General features: G+C 45.5%; 1 protein-coding gene and 1 long non-coding RNA gene across 4 annotated transcripts in view; both read left to right on the top strand.

The window, feature by feature from the left end:
* The window catches only part of LOC108628601 (protein gustavus), an 86,554-nt gene that overhangs the window by 52,681 nt on the left and 17,639 nt on the right, over positions 1-16,234 (top strand). Inside the window, exon 1 of one of the 3 annotated variants that reach the window (XM_018030641.2) lies at positions 1,052-1,540. The exons of 1 other annotated variant lie outside the window; for it this stretch is intronic. In XM_018030641.2, coding sequence (XP_017886130.1) covers positions 1,317-1,540 — 224 coding nt within the window. In that variant the 5' untranslated portion in view covers positions 1,052-1,316. Of the gene's footprint in view, positions 1-1,051; positions 1,541-1,566; positions 1,808-16,234 lie in introns of those variants that run through there. One more of the 3 variants, XM_018030642.2, reaches the window with a different exon arrangement.
* LOC113464786 (uncharacterized) lies at positions 9,016-9,877 on the top strand. The gene is made up of 2 exons (XR_003389647.1): positions 9,016-9,637; positions 9,710-9,877. It is a non-coding gene; the product is annotated as an uncharacterized LOC113464786 (long non-coding RNA).

Raw genomic sequence — 16,234 nt, 5'->3', positions numbered from 1 at the left:
TCTCCTCTGTTATCGATTTCTCGGCGAGCCCGGGTCGACCATTACGAAAACCGCCTCTCTTGCCAACGAGCGCGTTAATAAAATACGACAACGGCGGCGTCGCGCGTGCACCACGCGCGCGGTTTGCGCAATTTGCTAAAATGTGCGTGTGCACAGAACGACCTGCCGCACAAACTCTCCGTCCTCTCTTTCCTGTTTACGTTGTTTGATAAAAAGAAAGAAAAGTGCGCAGCCTCAAGGCTACGTTGTTTTTGCATCGCGCGCACGATCGCGTTGAGAAATGATCGGCAATTTCGCTGAATTGTGGTCGGCACAATTCCGCGATGCTCCTCGATACCCACGCGTGCACGTACACATTTTTCCGGGGTTAATTCGACGGCTAGGTTCAGGGAGCGACGACGAAACCCCGCTGCACGAACCCTCATCCGTACCCCCTTCGACTGTTGGCCGTTCGCTCTCCCCTTGGTGCCTCTTCTCTCTCCCATTCCCTCTCGGCCCTATAGTACAGTCCCCTCGGGTAAACGTTTCACCACTGGGTAGGCTTACACTGGCGTAGGGACGCATTGTAACCTCGCCTCGGGATTTGCGCCACCCTATCGTAATACTCTCTGGGAAAGTAGTTGAAAATTTCGCTCGTTATCATTTCATGCAAATTCATCCGTTCGAATCGGGCAGCCCGATCGAAGATTTGATTCATCGTTCAATGTTATCCAATCTGAATGTTCTGCATTTTTCTATACTTAATCTCTAAAAAATGTGCCTGTTACATTTCACTGGTTCGTGACGGAGATTAGAAAAAAAAAAGACTTATTTTTTATCTGCGATATTTGATTCGGTAAAGTGATATGCATATATTGCTGAAGTACGAAACGTATTAATGGTCATTTTGCGAAAATCACATGTGGGTTTTGTGTTACGCCAGTGGTGGTGGATACATGTAGGGTACGGCCTGGGCGCTGAGAGCGATGGTTACGCGACTGGGTTTCCACCGCCTATTTGCCCCCCACCACTGGGCGGCGCTCCATGCGCGTCGTCGTCGGCTCTCGTCGACGGGCTCAGTCTTCGTTGGATCGTCGCCAAGTGTGTGTCGTTCTCGGTACGGTGCTGCTGGTTTCAACCCCCTTGTGCGTCGATTCGGCGTGGTTTTTCGTTCGCCTCGCCTCTTCCCCCTTTTTTCTCTCTCTTTTTCCCTCCCCCCCTTTTTCGCACGGTCCCCAGTTTTCCCTTATTTTCCGCAGTCAGGCAAGACACGGGTAAAGAAAATTAGTAACGAGAAGAAAACGAAAAGAAGAAGTCGAGTGGTGGTTATATGTTACATGCGCGCGCAAGCTGCTCGTCGCGCAGCGGGTCGGACCAGTGGTGAATCGCGACCAAGAAGAAAGATAGAAACGCTGTGTGCTGTTGTGCGTGCGCGGAGTGTGCAATATTTTTGTTACATCAGGGATAAAAAAAACACGACGAGGCCCAACACGACGGGCATCGTGAAGCTCCCCGAGCAGGTTGCGCGAGATATGGATTGGGCGCTGAAGGCTCGACGAACGTAAGTCCCAAAACCGTTTCTCTACCACCTCTGCGACACCCTTTGTCCTATCGCGCCAGCTACCCTCTCGATATCTGTGTGGTCCGGTTCTCTTTGCTCGAAAGTGGTAGTGCAGAAACTGTTCCGCCCTGACAAAGGATTTTCAGTTCGATCTCAACATTAGCCAGTGTCAGTGAACCGATCTAATCAAGTTTGTGTGTTAATCACGGGTGCGTACGCGAAGAAGATGGAGAGTAGAAGGAAACTGCTCCGAAAAGCTCGATCGAGGTCAGTGCTGTTTGTCCAGCCGTCGCGTTTTCGTATTATCGCGACTCGATAAGGCCCGATATGGCTGCGAGATACGTGCAACGAAACTGTCGGTCCGAAGGAAAACCCGTGGGAATCTGTCGAAACTTGCCCGGGAGCTCAACACACCGTGAAAGCCTCTCGCGGAAGAAGCGCGGTTGCGATCATCCATTCGAAACGATTTAAATTTTACGAGCCCGTAGTTGTCACGGACTCTGCTCTCCCCCCCCTGGAATAGCGACCGTTCTTCTATCGCGGTTCAGTGGATTTGAATTTTACGAGTCTTCCGTTATCGTGAAGCTTCTGTTCGAATCCAGGGTAGTCTCTCCTCTTAGCGTAATTCCATCTCAAAGGATTCTACTCGTTCCAAAATCGTTGCCATGAAACTTTTGCTGTCCGCAACAGCGAAAACAGTAGTAGGAAGTTCGAGTTAAATTCACGAGTAATACGGTATCTGCGTCTCGCTTTAGGTAACTCGATCTCGTAACTAGTTCGCCATACGCGTACACGCGAGAGTGATCACTCGGCGCACGGCGATTCGAATTTCCTTTCTCTCATTCATGTTCCCCTTTTAATTCGCTTGCCAACGTGCATACACAGTTGCGTAACGCCTGCGATCAATACCGCGACAATGTCGCGGTGTGTCGAAGGCCGGCGAAAAAGAGATCTCGCTAACACCGGTAATAAACTGATGGCGAACATAATCTTCGGCTTTCACGCGATGTTCGTTAAGCCGCTCGTGAAACAGCTGCTCGTTGTTTAACGATACGACAGAGTTCACCCGCGACGCGTCCGATAAACGTCGGCCCCGTTGAATAACGCGCTCAGAAAAGCTCGCTTGCTTTCCAGTGGACAAGGCTTAGAAAACTTTCATGTAAATTCAGAATAAAACATGTGTTTACGTGTAACTCTCGTTCAAAGTTGCCAATTGTAAACAAGAAAGGGGGACGTGCAGGGTTTTATAAAAGTCTGTGGGAATTATTAAAAGATCAGTCTGTTCAATTCGTAGTATTCACCATTATTGATTTCAGTTAATAATACTTTTTTCGTGGATGAAGTAGAAGGGTGGAGTCAGTTAACGACCTAGATAGAGATTGACTAACACACACGGAAGAGGAAATGTTTATTATGGATGTACAAAAACGAAAACGCGTTTGGTTTTGTTAATAAATACGTCGAGTTCGGTTCGAAAAAAGCTTCCTCCGGGTCTCTGTTCCTTTCGTTCGTTCGGAAATTTACGAGCAGTGAACGTGGCCTGTACTGATATCGACAGGGGGAAATCCGGAGTAGAATCCAAGCTTTTGTCGTGGCCAGGGTAAATTTTTCACCGATTCTTCGGGGAACTTCGCCGACAAAGAAGTCGGTGATTCGATCCCGTTGTAAGCGCCATAAATCTCGTGATCGTGTCGACGTTGTAGGAAAAGGGAGAGCAGCTCGGTTAAGAAAGGGAAAATCAATTATTTTAATTCGCGTATTCAAACATGGAAATACAATCAGGAACGTTAAGCGTTGGGTACAAATTGCAGAATATAAAGAACTCTTGCTGATTGATCTTGCTTTCATCGAATTGCGAAATTGAACAAAAGTAGTTTTGATTATTGCTGAATGCGCTAGGGAAAATTCATAGAACTCCGTGATATTGGTAGGGAGTACTTCGTATTCAATGAGAGGGCTTCCTGAATATGATAATACCCGCGCGAGAACGGTAATATTCGGCGAGTCAGCCGGACAGGACAATGGCGTTCGAAGTACAGGCGTGACTGGCATAGCCGACCAGAGATTCATTTCCTCGACGAAGGTTCGATTGGCAGAAATGACCGCATGGTTCCCTACTGCAGTTTGGATGTATTGTCGAGTAACGATACCAGAGCCCGTCCAATCCTTATTATCCTTACTTATACCAGCCCGTCCATTCCTTATCCTATCTCTTGCGGTTTTGGAAGTTTTTTGTTAAATAGACTGGTGACCGTTGGGTCCTTTTTAAGGGCTCGTTCTTATTTTTACGATCCTTTTCCGCAAGCCGCACCTGCCGACACCTGTTTTCTGCTCAAACGGCACGAAACACGTGCGGTCGAGTGCCACTTTCCTGGTGTTTGTTGCAAAACGCCACTTCCGGGCATGTGTTTCGGTGATTGAAGGTCTCTGGCGATTCATGGGCTCTTAAACGCTTTTACCGTTGCGTTCAATTTTCCATTCGATACGAACCAAGTAAGGTCCTCAAAAGAGATTTAAAAATCTACACCCGGTGGGAAGCTGATCCATCGGCTTTCAATTTCCCACCCTCTCTAACTTCAATTTCACCTGCCCTTGCCTCTTCTCAACGAAAATGTCACTCTACTCCGGGTGTGCGACATGCCGGTGTACCGTTACTGCCTCTTTCCTGCATGTGCGTGCTTCGCGAAGACCACGGCTGGAGGAGACAGGCCTACTCGTCTCGAAATACACACCCAGAGGCACAGAAGCACACATCGTCGTGTGCTTTACACGCCACACGTGTTCTACGCGTACCGTTCTTTGGTAATAGAACACCCGTCGAAAGGGAGGTATTTCCTTTTCGACGAGCTCCCTTCATTCCCTCTTGCCTCCTCGTCGTCGTCGTCGTTGGGTAACGAGCGGAGACGTCGTTAATTCCGGCGTTTCTAAAGCGGCGTACGCTTCGTCAGTGGCGCAAGTGCCCTTCCGGCTTTTTCGAAAGGCTAGGGTTCGAATTTGCGAGCAATGAAATTGTGGGGATTGATAATCTCGTAGAGAGGATTCAACAGTACGGACATGTGCGAATTCTCTTGTTTGAACAAAGCGTAATTATTGTTTCTAGTGTTTGTAATTAGTAATTCACAGTTAGATGTAGTCTATAGAGAAACGAAACGTGTTATACATTGTTTGACATATGTTGTGTATCAATCTATCAGGATACAGTTTCCTGACAGCTGCAAGGATATTCGTGAAATGTTTAATTAAGGTCCTTCTGTTCGATTTAAAGTGCAGTGTCCTTATTTAATATATTGTAGAATATTTTTCCTTTCCCAATCTTCTGATTGAAAACATTTTCATGAAATATTTCTACATCTAATACTGAACTCAGAAGTATAAAGTGTTTATAAATACGGAATCGAGAGGATTTTTTAACTTATCATGAAAGAATTATAAGTAGAACCGGCGAATTCGAAACATTAACCTCTATTCGAAATGTAGGCGAGAGAAAAATAGAGCAAACACGGAGAGGAAGAGGAGGCGGACGGATATGTGGGAAGGAAGAGAGAGTGAAAAGCAGATGAGGCGGTGGGCGTCGGTTTCTATGTATTTATGCGCGAAAATAGCGGCACTAACATCGTGGCGCAGACTTTAGTCGAAGCCGACCGCGCACTTAGACCGTGTCGTCATCGAGTAGCAGCTGTTTTCATTCAGCCTCGCCCTTCTTAGGCGACTTCCTTTCCAGCAGTTTTAATTAACGTGCTGCACGTCCATATCTCTCCCTCTCTCTCTTTCTTAAGAGGCGATTCTCTTTTTGCAGCTCTCCCTAACATCTTTCTCCTCTCTTTGCGAATCATCCCTTTTACTGCCACTCCCCTCGCTCCCTTTCATCTTCCGCTTCCCGCGGTTTTTGTGTTCCCTCAATTATCCGATCTTCCTCTGACCTCTCGAGTAGTTAACCCAAGAGATCCGTTAACTGATTAGAGCGGCCATTCATTTTTATAAAGATAACGATCGGATATTTCAAATTAAATACAAGAATTATCTGAGGCAATTGCAAAGTTTGCAAAAATCAAACACGACTCAGGTGAAGTGGAGAACCCTGTTCAGCCTTGAACGGCAATTATTTGCCGAGCGCGTTTACTCGTTTCCAGCGGCGGTCCAGCAAAATGTTGAACTTGCCGAGACCTGAACGTTTCGGACTACAAAACCTACGCGAGAAAGATAAAGCGGCTAATACAAACGCCTAGCGCGTTATTAATGACGTAATTCTTGACACAATATCCTACATGAAGGAGCGAGGGAGAGGTAACGTTCGTTACGCTCTCTCAGTCGCAGCGCCGGTTAATTAAAGTCAGCCCCTCGTCCTCGGGGCTACGTTAATTGCCCGCCACTCGGAGAACCGAGGCGTCTGCAGCCGAGAGGTTAATTTAATTAACATCCCAGGCTTTTTCGGACTTTTTCAAGGATTTCGCCAACCACCTGAGCTCGAGGCGCTTTGATACCTTCTATCGTCCACATGACATTTTCATCAAACTTTTCCCTCTAATCTTAGAATTTTCCAACTTCGAATGAACACTCGATTCTGCAACTTTGTTTCTAAGTTATGATTTTAAAAAAGAAGGGTCTGGAGGGTCTTAGAAATGGTATTTGAAAAGTCGAGAAACAGCCCGGAAGGTTGAACGATCCGCGGCTTCTCTCGAGTACACTCGAGACGTATTTTCAACGTCTGAAGACGACGCGAGCAGCAAGTGCGAGTCTGCAGCAGCGAGTTATCTCACGAGCTTTACGGCCAATGAGGGACCTCGAAACGCATTCCTAACGAGCTCTAATTGGAAACTTGGACCCTCGGACCGTCGCTTAAAGCCTCTACACGACAAACCGGACTCCTTTTCGCTAAGACTCCTCTTCCCCCTTTCTCTGTACATCAAAAACAAAATCGTTCTTATAACAAAATTCAATTATTCACAATTGTTTCGTAAAATCATTTTAGAAGTAAGTTGATCGTCATTTACAAGACTAGACACGTGTTTCAATACTCGGCACGTTCCTGGTTCGCCGCGAAATTTATCGACCCATTGGCACTCAACGGGTCTTCCGGTTCAAGAACAAATGGCGGCAATTCCTCGTAGAATTTAAATACAATCGCTACGCGGCACGACGCAAAAGACTGTAAATCGACAAACTACGTTCCTGTTTGCCTAAGCTAGCGTTTGAAAACGATTCTTCGACGTGTTTGGGTGACCCAGTGCGCACCAGATGCCTGATAAAGTCAGCTCTGCTCACTTTGAACTCTTTAACCGCCGCAAGGTTCCTCTGCTCCCTTTTCATTCGACTAGTGTATAGAGTATACTTTCACATAGATGAATCCTTTCGTTTTGCGACAAGATTCGCTAAATAGGACACGTTTTCGAAACCACAGCAAAGATACCATTACATTTAATTGCTCACTGAGATGCAACGTGTGAAAGACTGGTGATCTATATTATATGAGGACTATTGTACGGGTCACGGGTCTGAAAGGTTTACAAGTGTACTTATTTAAAAATGAGCGCTTGGATCCATGGAGCTGCGGTTTGCAGCTGATTCTCGAGCGTGGAAAGCGACGTTTTAAAAATTCACCGCGCGTACGCGTAGGAAGCGGGAAGGGAGCTCGAGGCTTTTTCGTAAGCGACGATAAATATATTTCCAAACGTATATGTATATATGTACGGCCTGGAACGGCTGTTACCACTGCACGCCGCGTTGCGATTGACCCATTTGTGAAACTCGCGCGACTCGCGTTGCCACACACCTTCGCCGTGCACGCGCCACGATTGTTACAACACTTCACGAATCACCACCGCAGCGTACTTACTGACAGTATTTCCATTTTGTCTTCACCGAATTGAACCAGTGAATCAATTTGAAATATATATTCTCACATGAATATTCATGAATTTTTAACAAAACAGTGCAAACATGCAATGTACAATTTACATGAACAATGTGCATGGTTAATGATCAAACAATTTTTAAATAGAATTTAAAGTTTCATGAATTCGTGACACTATGTGATAAAAAATTGATGAAATTCGATTTAAAAATAATACTGACAGTCATTGGTGGAACAATTCCTAAACTGCATTGAAATTTGTATAAATTTGAGACGTAACGTGATGAAAAATGCAGTGTGCAGTGTATAAGAATAGAATTGCGAGCAATTAGATGGACAATCAATGCTGTTATCTTCGAATCTTCTCATACTCTCGTTTCTACATCTGTCGATCTTTATACCCGTATTTACCCGCAACCTCGTAACAATACTCGCGCGACGTTCTCATCCGTGAACGATCTTGCTATTTGAACAATGCGCGGATTCCCAAGTCTGTGCAACGCCGGGTTCTTCCATAATTTTCATTGTTTTACACAAGCTCGAATTGGATTGTGGTTCTTGCAAGCGTTGGCGTGCCGTGTAGCAATTAGAACACGTAGAAGGGGAACGAATTCGGTGGGAATTCTTCGATCGAGGGGCAGGACGAGGAGTTCATGAAAACGGTTCGCGTGATAACAGCGTGAAACGAAGCTGTTGCTCCGACTGGCGACCGCGACTACAAAGGCCTTTGTACGATTTCGTGGCGTACAGCTACGTGCTACGTACACTGGTACTCAAAAGTGCCTGGACACCTGAGCTATAGAATAATTATTTGCAAAACTGTTATATGTTCTATAAGTATTTATATAATAATAGTGGAAGTAAGTTCTTACTATAAAATTTATTTATCTAATTACAAGTTACAATATGATTTACGATGGCTTCTACTTTGTCACTTGCATAATCAAAATAAAAAATACTTCCAGGAACTTTTTAATACTAAGTGATATATTATTGATCTCGAAAATGTCAAAATATTGGATTCTTAAAACACAAGACATATTGATGAGTATGTGTCATATAATACATCCAACCGAATCAATTCGTTATGTATTCATATCATCGTTAATAATTATTTGGTTTTGAAGAGCCACGGAAGTGTCTACTTACTTTTGAACGACAGTGTACGTAGTTTGAAGCCCGGGTATCGGTCAGAGCCCTCGCGTAAGCGGCTTTATCGAGCACACGCGATACACGGGCCTGATAAAACGCGTCGATCGGCTCGTGTAATTCGCGTTTTTCCTTTCCCGCGAGCTAACTAGGAACGTCTCCTTTCGTTTTCATTCAATGTGTAGATAACTTCGGCTTTCTATCTTGGGCTGGCTTGTTGAATATGGTCCTGTTGGGCCATCTCGTCGATGGCTTTCGACGGAACGGCTCGAGACGACGGTGAAAAGGTGCGCGCCTCTTTTCTGTGTCGAGGACGCGCTTACGAAGGAATCTTGAGAAGATGACCCCGATGCGACGATAGTTAAAGCGAGTTTTTCAGGGTTAACGAAAATAGGAAAGGGGTAGCTTTCTATGTACAGAATGGAATTATGCGTGAAGTTCCGCGAATTATATAAATAGTCTTTATTGAAAAATAGAATCTGACACGTACAATTGTTTGCTTGTCAGATTCGCTTCATCGATGACTGTAGAGTTTTTCTGGGTGGATCCAAAAGAGATAAAGTCAGCTTCCGTTTTTTATACAAAAATTATATAGCAGTCTTTCTTGAAAAGTAGAGTTTGTAACTGTGCGCAATTGTTTATATGGCAAATTCGCTGATTAAATCGTTTGAAATCGGTGCACACGCGTGACGTGACACGGTGGAAAAATAAATCTCTGCCAGAGAGGAAGTCGACGTTGGACGGGAGGAGGCGAACGTCGATAGAGCCGCGTCCGCGCGTATTGCGCAAGCGGATCGTCCCGTCCGCTCGGCAAATTGACATTTTCCGTGCGAACAGCGGCGGAACGTGCGCGCGGACTTTTGTCCGTGCCACACGCGTGTGTGTACACACGCGGAGGAACGCAGAACGCGGCTCGAAGGTCGTGGGACCGTGGAAGAAGCAATCAACGGCAAGGAGCAGCTTCTCTTTGTAAAAGGCGAACGCGACGAGAGCGTTTCCAGAAAGGAGAGTCTTTGAGAGACTTTGCCGCGACGAGAGAGTCACTTTGGTCAGATCTCAAGAGAAAAAAAGAGAAGCAGAGAGTGGAAAACGTGTGTGTGCGTGTCTTGGCTTTAGAACTTATCAGGAAGGCGTTTCGTCACTGATCCACCTTCTTTTTCCTCCGCCAGTTGCTCGGAACATTGCTCACGCCTGGCTTAGACGCTTTGCTGATCCCAGAGGCTGTCCGTTGGAAGACGAAGAAGAAAATTTCATTTTTAGAGACGCTTCGTGAAACTGTAATGAGATCAGAATTCTTCGTCGCTTCTCGATCGAAATAAAGATTGTACAAAACAGCAGTATAACATTTTTTCAATGTTTATTAAGCACCGTTTTAGAATGCCGTCGTCTGTTATGAATAGTTAAAGAACTCCCTTTTTTAATCACGCTAATTTAATTGCCCGGCGTACACCGGTCGAGACCGTCGGTTAGGGATTAATTGGTTCCCACATATCGGGTACACAGGGCGAAACTTGTTAATCGGGCTGAAATATTCGGGACGGCGGTGCATTAGAAAATGTTTCGATCACAAAGAGGGCCAGACCCCTTTGTTGCCTGGAAGGCTGCACGGGCCATTTCGAGTCGTTTCTCTCTCTCTCTCTCTCTCTCTCTCTCTCTCTCTCTCTCTCTCTTTCGCCTTTCGTCGTTACCTTTTATGATTCGTTTTTATTTATCGTCGAACCCGAAAGTCTGGTTCACAATGGTCCCGTACGCGGTATGCGGGCCTCTCTGAGTCGTTCCCGCCCTCTTCGCTCTTTCTTCTTCTACGGGGAGTAACAGAGACGGATAGGAATGAAAAATCGACGGCGGTGGTCCCCCCCTTCAGTCTCGTGAAATCGTTTTTCTGGCTACACCGTTACGATGCCTATCTTCCGACGAATTAGCATCTAGCGACCTTTTCGTTTTGCGATCCATCGATCGCGAATCGTGAGCCGATATCATTCGCAAATTATACCAGCCCGCTCTGCTTTCCGCTCTCCAAAGGTTGCGAGGTTCTACAATTTTCTGTTTCAACATCCGTCCATCCTGAAGTCATATAGCAAATGGCATGTAACGTCTATTTAAACGAGAACGAATCGCATGAGAAAGATACTTCCATCAAAAACTTTAAACAATTTTCACGAGGTTCCATTTCATGATTTCATCAACGAGATCTGCCTGACATAATTCGTACAAAATATTTTGCAATGTGTAAAACTTCTGAACGGGGATGTACATAATGGTTCCGGCAAATGGTTGAAAGGGAATAGGCCGAGGATGTTCAGGCCTGTGGTACCCGACCGGTCATGTTTTTCGTAACGCGTCGCGCAACGATCGACAGGTTTCCTTTTTCAATTCGCGTCGAAGGCTTCTTTCACCCGAGTAGGTAGAGAGGAGAGGATGGCTTTCGTAAAAGCTTCGAGGCTATTTCGTAAATTCGCAGTCGCACGTATATTCGCGGGGTCGCCTCGGCTTACAATTAGTGAAAGGAGAACCCGCGATTTCGACACGCGCGTTGTCGACGAAATGCTCGAGCCTGAATTCGCTTTTGAAATTTCGAGGATAATCGACTTCTGACAAGATTTCCAACAACGGAGGATGCTCCACGCGGCGTGTAATAACAGAACTGTCAGTCGGTTGCAGCAACGTCTGTCGATCGTTGTGAAAATGATCCAGCTTGCATCGTCGCTTCGCGAAACAATAAGATTCGAAAGGGAAACTCGGCGAGCGACAAGGACGTTAACGATCTCGTAATTTTCATCCTCCTCGACTGCGAAAGATCACGCGCTACCATAAAAAGAGAGAAAAGCTCGGAGAACGTTTATTGCAATCGATGATCGTCTTGACTCACTCGCCGGGAATGCTAGTGACGTCCCAAAAAAAACAACAGTGCTGCTGCTGCTGCTGCTGCTGCTGCTGCTGGTACCTCGAACCCGATGAATATTAATAACGTTAATCAAGAAGAAACTGGTTCCTCGATTCGTTCGGAGAAGCGGTACAACCGGCAGGGCTTGTTGCGTGATCGATTCGCTGAACTTCGCCCTTCTCTTTGTTTTTCATGCTCAATCAATGACTGGTAACTGTGCGAATTGAAAGGAGCGAAGTACAAGCTCTTGGGATGACAGAAGAAGTAGGAATAGGAAGAAAATGAGAAAAATCGGAGCGACGTAAGAATTTCCAACTCGTTCCTACCGGCTGATCTCGTCAGTCGGAGAAGAAAGAGGAGCAGGAACATGAGTCGAGAAGACTCGGGCTCGAAGTTATAGCCGCTTCTCGCACTTGGCACTCAGCACTCAAATGCGTCCCACCGTTCCGCGTTCCTTATACATATTACGTTATGTACAGGTTCTATAAGTTTTATACTTTAAGTTTGAAAAAGAAGTGAGAGAGACTAATAAAAAGAGATAAATAGTGAGAATATTTGTAACCTAAAGATAAAATAAAAAGAGGAAGAATGTACGAAAATTGTAATTACAAGTAATTAATACGTACTTAAGTTACGAATATTCTCACTATTTATCTCTTTTTACATCTTTCTCATTTCTTTCTCAAGCATCAAGTATAAAACTTATAAAATTTTGTACATAACGTAATATGTGTAAGGAACGCGGAACGGTAGGACGCACTTGAGTGCTGAGTGCCAAGTGCGAGAAACGACTATAACTTCGTACCCCGGTTCCATCCTGCGGCGAGAGGGTCCAGATAGGCCGCAGATTCCAGACAAAGAGGACAAAGGCCCAGATCTGGCCGCGCCTGTGGTGGCCGTCTCGAAAGAATTTCACCACATAGAGACCGGCAGAGGCGGAGGAGCGCGGAACGCTGTGTGAACGCTATACACGCCTCGTGTGTTCGTGATAAAGCCGCAAGGCTTCCTCGCATGTGTTAGTTTCCCCTCCGACTATCCGTGTGCCTCGTCCATGGAATACTTTCACTGGTTTCACGGCCAACAGACACGTTTATACGATGCTAATAATACGCCCGTCCGTCGCGTTGCGTTGGTACCATTTGCTCCAATCTGAACCTCCTTCCTTGATTCCGTACTGTTTCCCATTATTTCTTCAGCTCGCTATTATAGATCGCATTTATCTCTTCGAGACTATGCATTTTTCTATGTGTGCTGCAAGAATTATGTATCTCGCACTTTTCATAACTTGCTAATCTAAAATTTAAATACTGTCCCACTTATAATAGTACGATGATAGAAATAGTACCTTGATTTTTTTTTACTAATCACTCATGGATTATAAATTTTTATCTTGCCGATCGGTTGATGAACTTGGTCGATTTTCTTCTTGTGATCTTGACCTCAATCGGTCATATTCAACAGGCAGGTTGGCTGCTCCAGGAATTTCGTTACCTCCGCAATAATTGCGGGGTTGTTTTGAGAATCGATTATGAACTCTGGCAACAGTACAAACGACTTAATCCCCTATCGAATATAGACGTAGTGCAATTGGCGTGCGCGACCAGGAAGAGAGGAGAAGGTGCTTGTGCTATTGTCGTCCTGGTAGCAGGATGTGTCGACGACACGTAGCCGCGCATCCGCCGGAAGACGCGTCTCTCTGTCTCCGATGAGATTACATTCAATACACTATACTATATCGATGACCCTATCCCTTTACTCCAATTTTTTCTACCCTTCTTTTGTTATTCGATTTTTCATGAAGAAGAGCAAACTTGAAATTATTTCGCTGAAACTTTCGCAATTTCAGTTCCACCCACAAGAGTCCGAAGTTGCGAAACTCTCCTCGAATAAATTTTTCCACCTTGAAAGCTGAGAGTCGGGATCTGTTTCCTAAGAACATCTGTTCTGTGTTAGCCGACCGATTATCACGAACGCTCGAAGAAAGATCTTCTTTGTTCGGCTGTGTGTAAAAGCTAAAGTCAGGTAAAAACGAGATATCTTCAAGGTCTACCAAAAATTCCGGCTGACACGATCGACACGCTAAAAGCTTGGTATTCATGCCTCCTCCACGTTGTTATCGCGAAGCCTAGTCACATATTGTACGCGTGAGCCAACTGGGAGCGGAGCTTTCCGAGAAACCGATGAGTCTCTGATAAATTTTCAAGCATTCGGTTTCCGCGAGACATCGTTTCCTGTAGTAACCGTCAGAAATCCTAGTCGCTAATTTCCGGTTGAAGTCTGCGAATCAATGCGAAACCTTTTAACATTTCCCAGTGATTCGTATATTCCCCCGCTTTATATAATTACATATGTTTGTTTCACGTTGTCCTCCACAAACTTTCATAAATCTGAAAGTGTATGGAAGTTTGTTCCATTAGTTGTAACGAAGCAACAAGTTGAGCATCTTTGATAACGTTTAAAATTGTTATACGAGTTAGGATGGAGTTACTGTTACACGGCTTCGCAAACACGTGCTGATCATTAAATTAGGTAACAATCGGTAGACGAACCTCGCTTCCACCGGCTGTCGCGGCTACCTTACCACCTCCTCGGTTATCCGTTCCTCTCCCTACCATCCTTAGTCTCTGTGGTTGCGTTCTCCGTTCGCTTCGCTTGGTGGGGTAGCAAGGATGTGTGGAAGCCAAGGCACACGGTGGGGTCGGGTACCAGACAAGGTCACGGCTACCAACAGCAGCTAGTTTCTTCTCCGTCGTCGCTGCACCGTTGTCTGTTCCCTTCGAGGCGAGCAGCCATCTTGGGGAATGTGTAGCGTCATCGAATGCACCGAGAATAACAATAAATTATCTCTTGGTCGCCTCTCACCTTCCACCTCCTTCCTTTTCGTTCTCGTCTGCGATACCGAATATCAAGGATTTTCCTGTGTCCAAACTTTCAGTCGAGACTTGGTTTGCAATTCTCCTGTAATTGTTAACAGCTGGTGTAATTCTTGCTCCGAAATTCGTTCAAGCGTGGCTCCTCGCAACCCTCGCTTCCATCTCTGAGTGATAGGGAACACGATAATCTCGTTGAGAAACAAATTCCGAAGGGAGTGGCCCCTCCGTGGAGATAAAGCCGGTGGCGGACGTCGGTCACGTCCCTCTCTCGTTATCGTCGATCTCCCGATGCCTGACCTTCTCGTTTCTGAATTCATAAAACCACTTTACCATTTTCCCCACTTTTCGACTAAAACGTCAAGGACTCCCGATTCGACTTTCGAAATTCGATCTCTATCGATTAATCGAGTTTATGTAACAATAACAAAAAAATAAACGGTATTTTCGATCTCTTCATATTTTAACGATCGGAGCATCTCGACGCGGATCGGAGCAGGGGGTGGGGTTGGCAGAAGCACCTTAATCCAAGGGGCCAGAAAGAGAAAACAATGGTGATTGTCTCGAAACGTTTACAGGCTAATTATGTGAACACGAGGCCCGGCCATGGTGGAGTAACAATGCTATAACTCGTAACAATGTACGATTGTTCATTGTCTGCCCGCGTGGTGTGTGCCCCCTTCGCTTTTCTTCGCGTGTGCGCAGCCTGCTAACCCCGTCGCGGCTGTCTTCAGCCCCCTCTTTCCTTTCCCATTTTAACTTCCCATCTTAACCTCTCGAGGGTTCGAATTTTTCCTGTAAACTTCGCTATTGTTTTTTTTTTTATACTTTATGTGTAACCAATCTGTTGTTCAAAGTTTCCAAGTTTGTTGCCGATACGTTCCCTAAAGATAAGACCAATGAGTATCTTTACGCTGCGCTCTAAATCTTCCCTTCGCCGAAGAATACTTCGTCAGTACCGATTATCTGGAAATCACGGATGACTCATCTCCTGACTCACGTTTCCCGTTTGCCGATTCGTTAGGGGATCTAAAAATTGCCGGTCTAAATTCGAAACAGCGCGGAGTTCGACCTCGAACCTCTCATAGGTTCCTCTCGTGACTCGATTCGCGACTCCTCTCTCTCTCTCTCCCTCTCTCGTTGTACCGCGGGGCACGGTCTCGCAACGACGTCCAGCCTGTCTTCCAAGGCCACGCAAGATCACAGAAATCGGGTCGTTGAACCGTGGCTCGTTGCTCCGCGATCGAACCAGGCGCCAGCCAGAGATAAACGAGCCAGTCCAGCTTCGATAACACGATAATGCGAAAGTCTTCCTTCCTTCCTCGCCATTTCACTGAATGACAATTTACATCAACGTTCATGCTGCAAATCAGAAGTTGTCTTTGTAGAAAATTCGAAATTATTCTATGCACCTATAATGCATTAGGTTGATTTTTAAACCTCGAGCGGTACCACATATATTTAATTATAATTTTCAATGAAGTCTGAGGACAAACAGACTCCATAATACCACACAAGGATTAAATCGTAATAAAATATGACACAAAGTTATATAAAAAATTCCATTTGTACAATAATACAATTTTTAATTTCGAACATGAAGTAATTACAGTATATGTGTCTATAAAGATGTAGCGTGTCGGGAAACAATAGGGATTCATTTTCCGTGGAACGCAGAATACATAACGCGAGCAATTTATGCGATTTCTTTTCTTACTTCCGCGCTACGAAGTTTCCCTGGTTCGATCCACGGGTTCCACGTGTGTACGTACACGAGCCGGCGAGACGATTAACTCTCGCGTGATCCAACCTCGTTACCGATCTCGTCTGGCCGTCACAGTTGTTGTCGGCGAAAAAGAATCGCTCCGCCTAAGCCAGGCAAGGATAATGTTCTTCGCCGTGAACTTTGCCTTCCGTTTTCTTTCCCGGGGAACCAGTCG

The sequence above is a fragment of the Ceratina calcarata genome, unplaced genomic scaffold (genome assembly GCF_001652005.2).
Source record: "Ceratina calcarata isolate Rehan_Ccalc_2016 unplaced genomic scaffold, ASM165200v1 scaffold53, whole genome shotgun sequence".
NCBI lineage: Eukaryota > Metazoa > Arthropoda > Insecta > Hymenoptera > Apidae > Ceratina > Ceratina calcarata.
The sequence above is the reverse complement of the archived record's forward strand: the minus strand, read 5'-3'. Positions and strand labels throughout refer to the sequence as shown.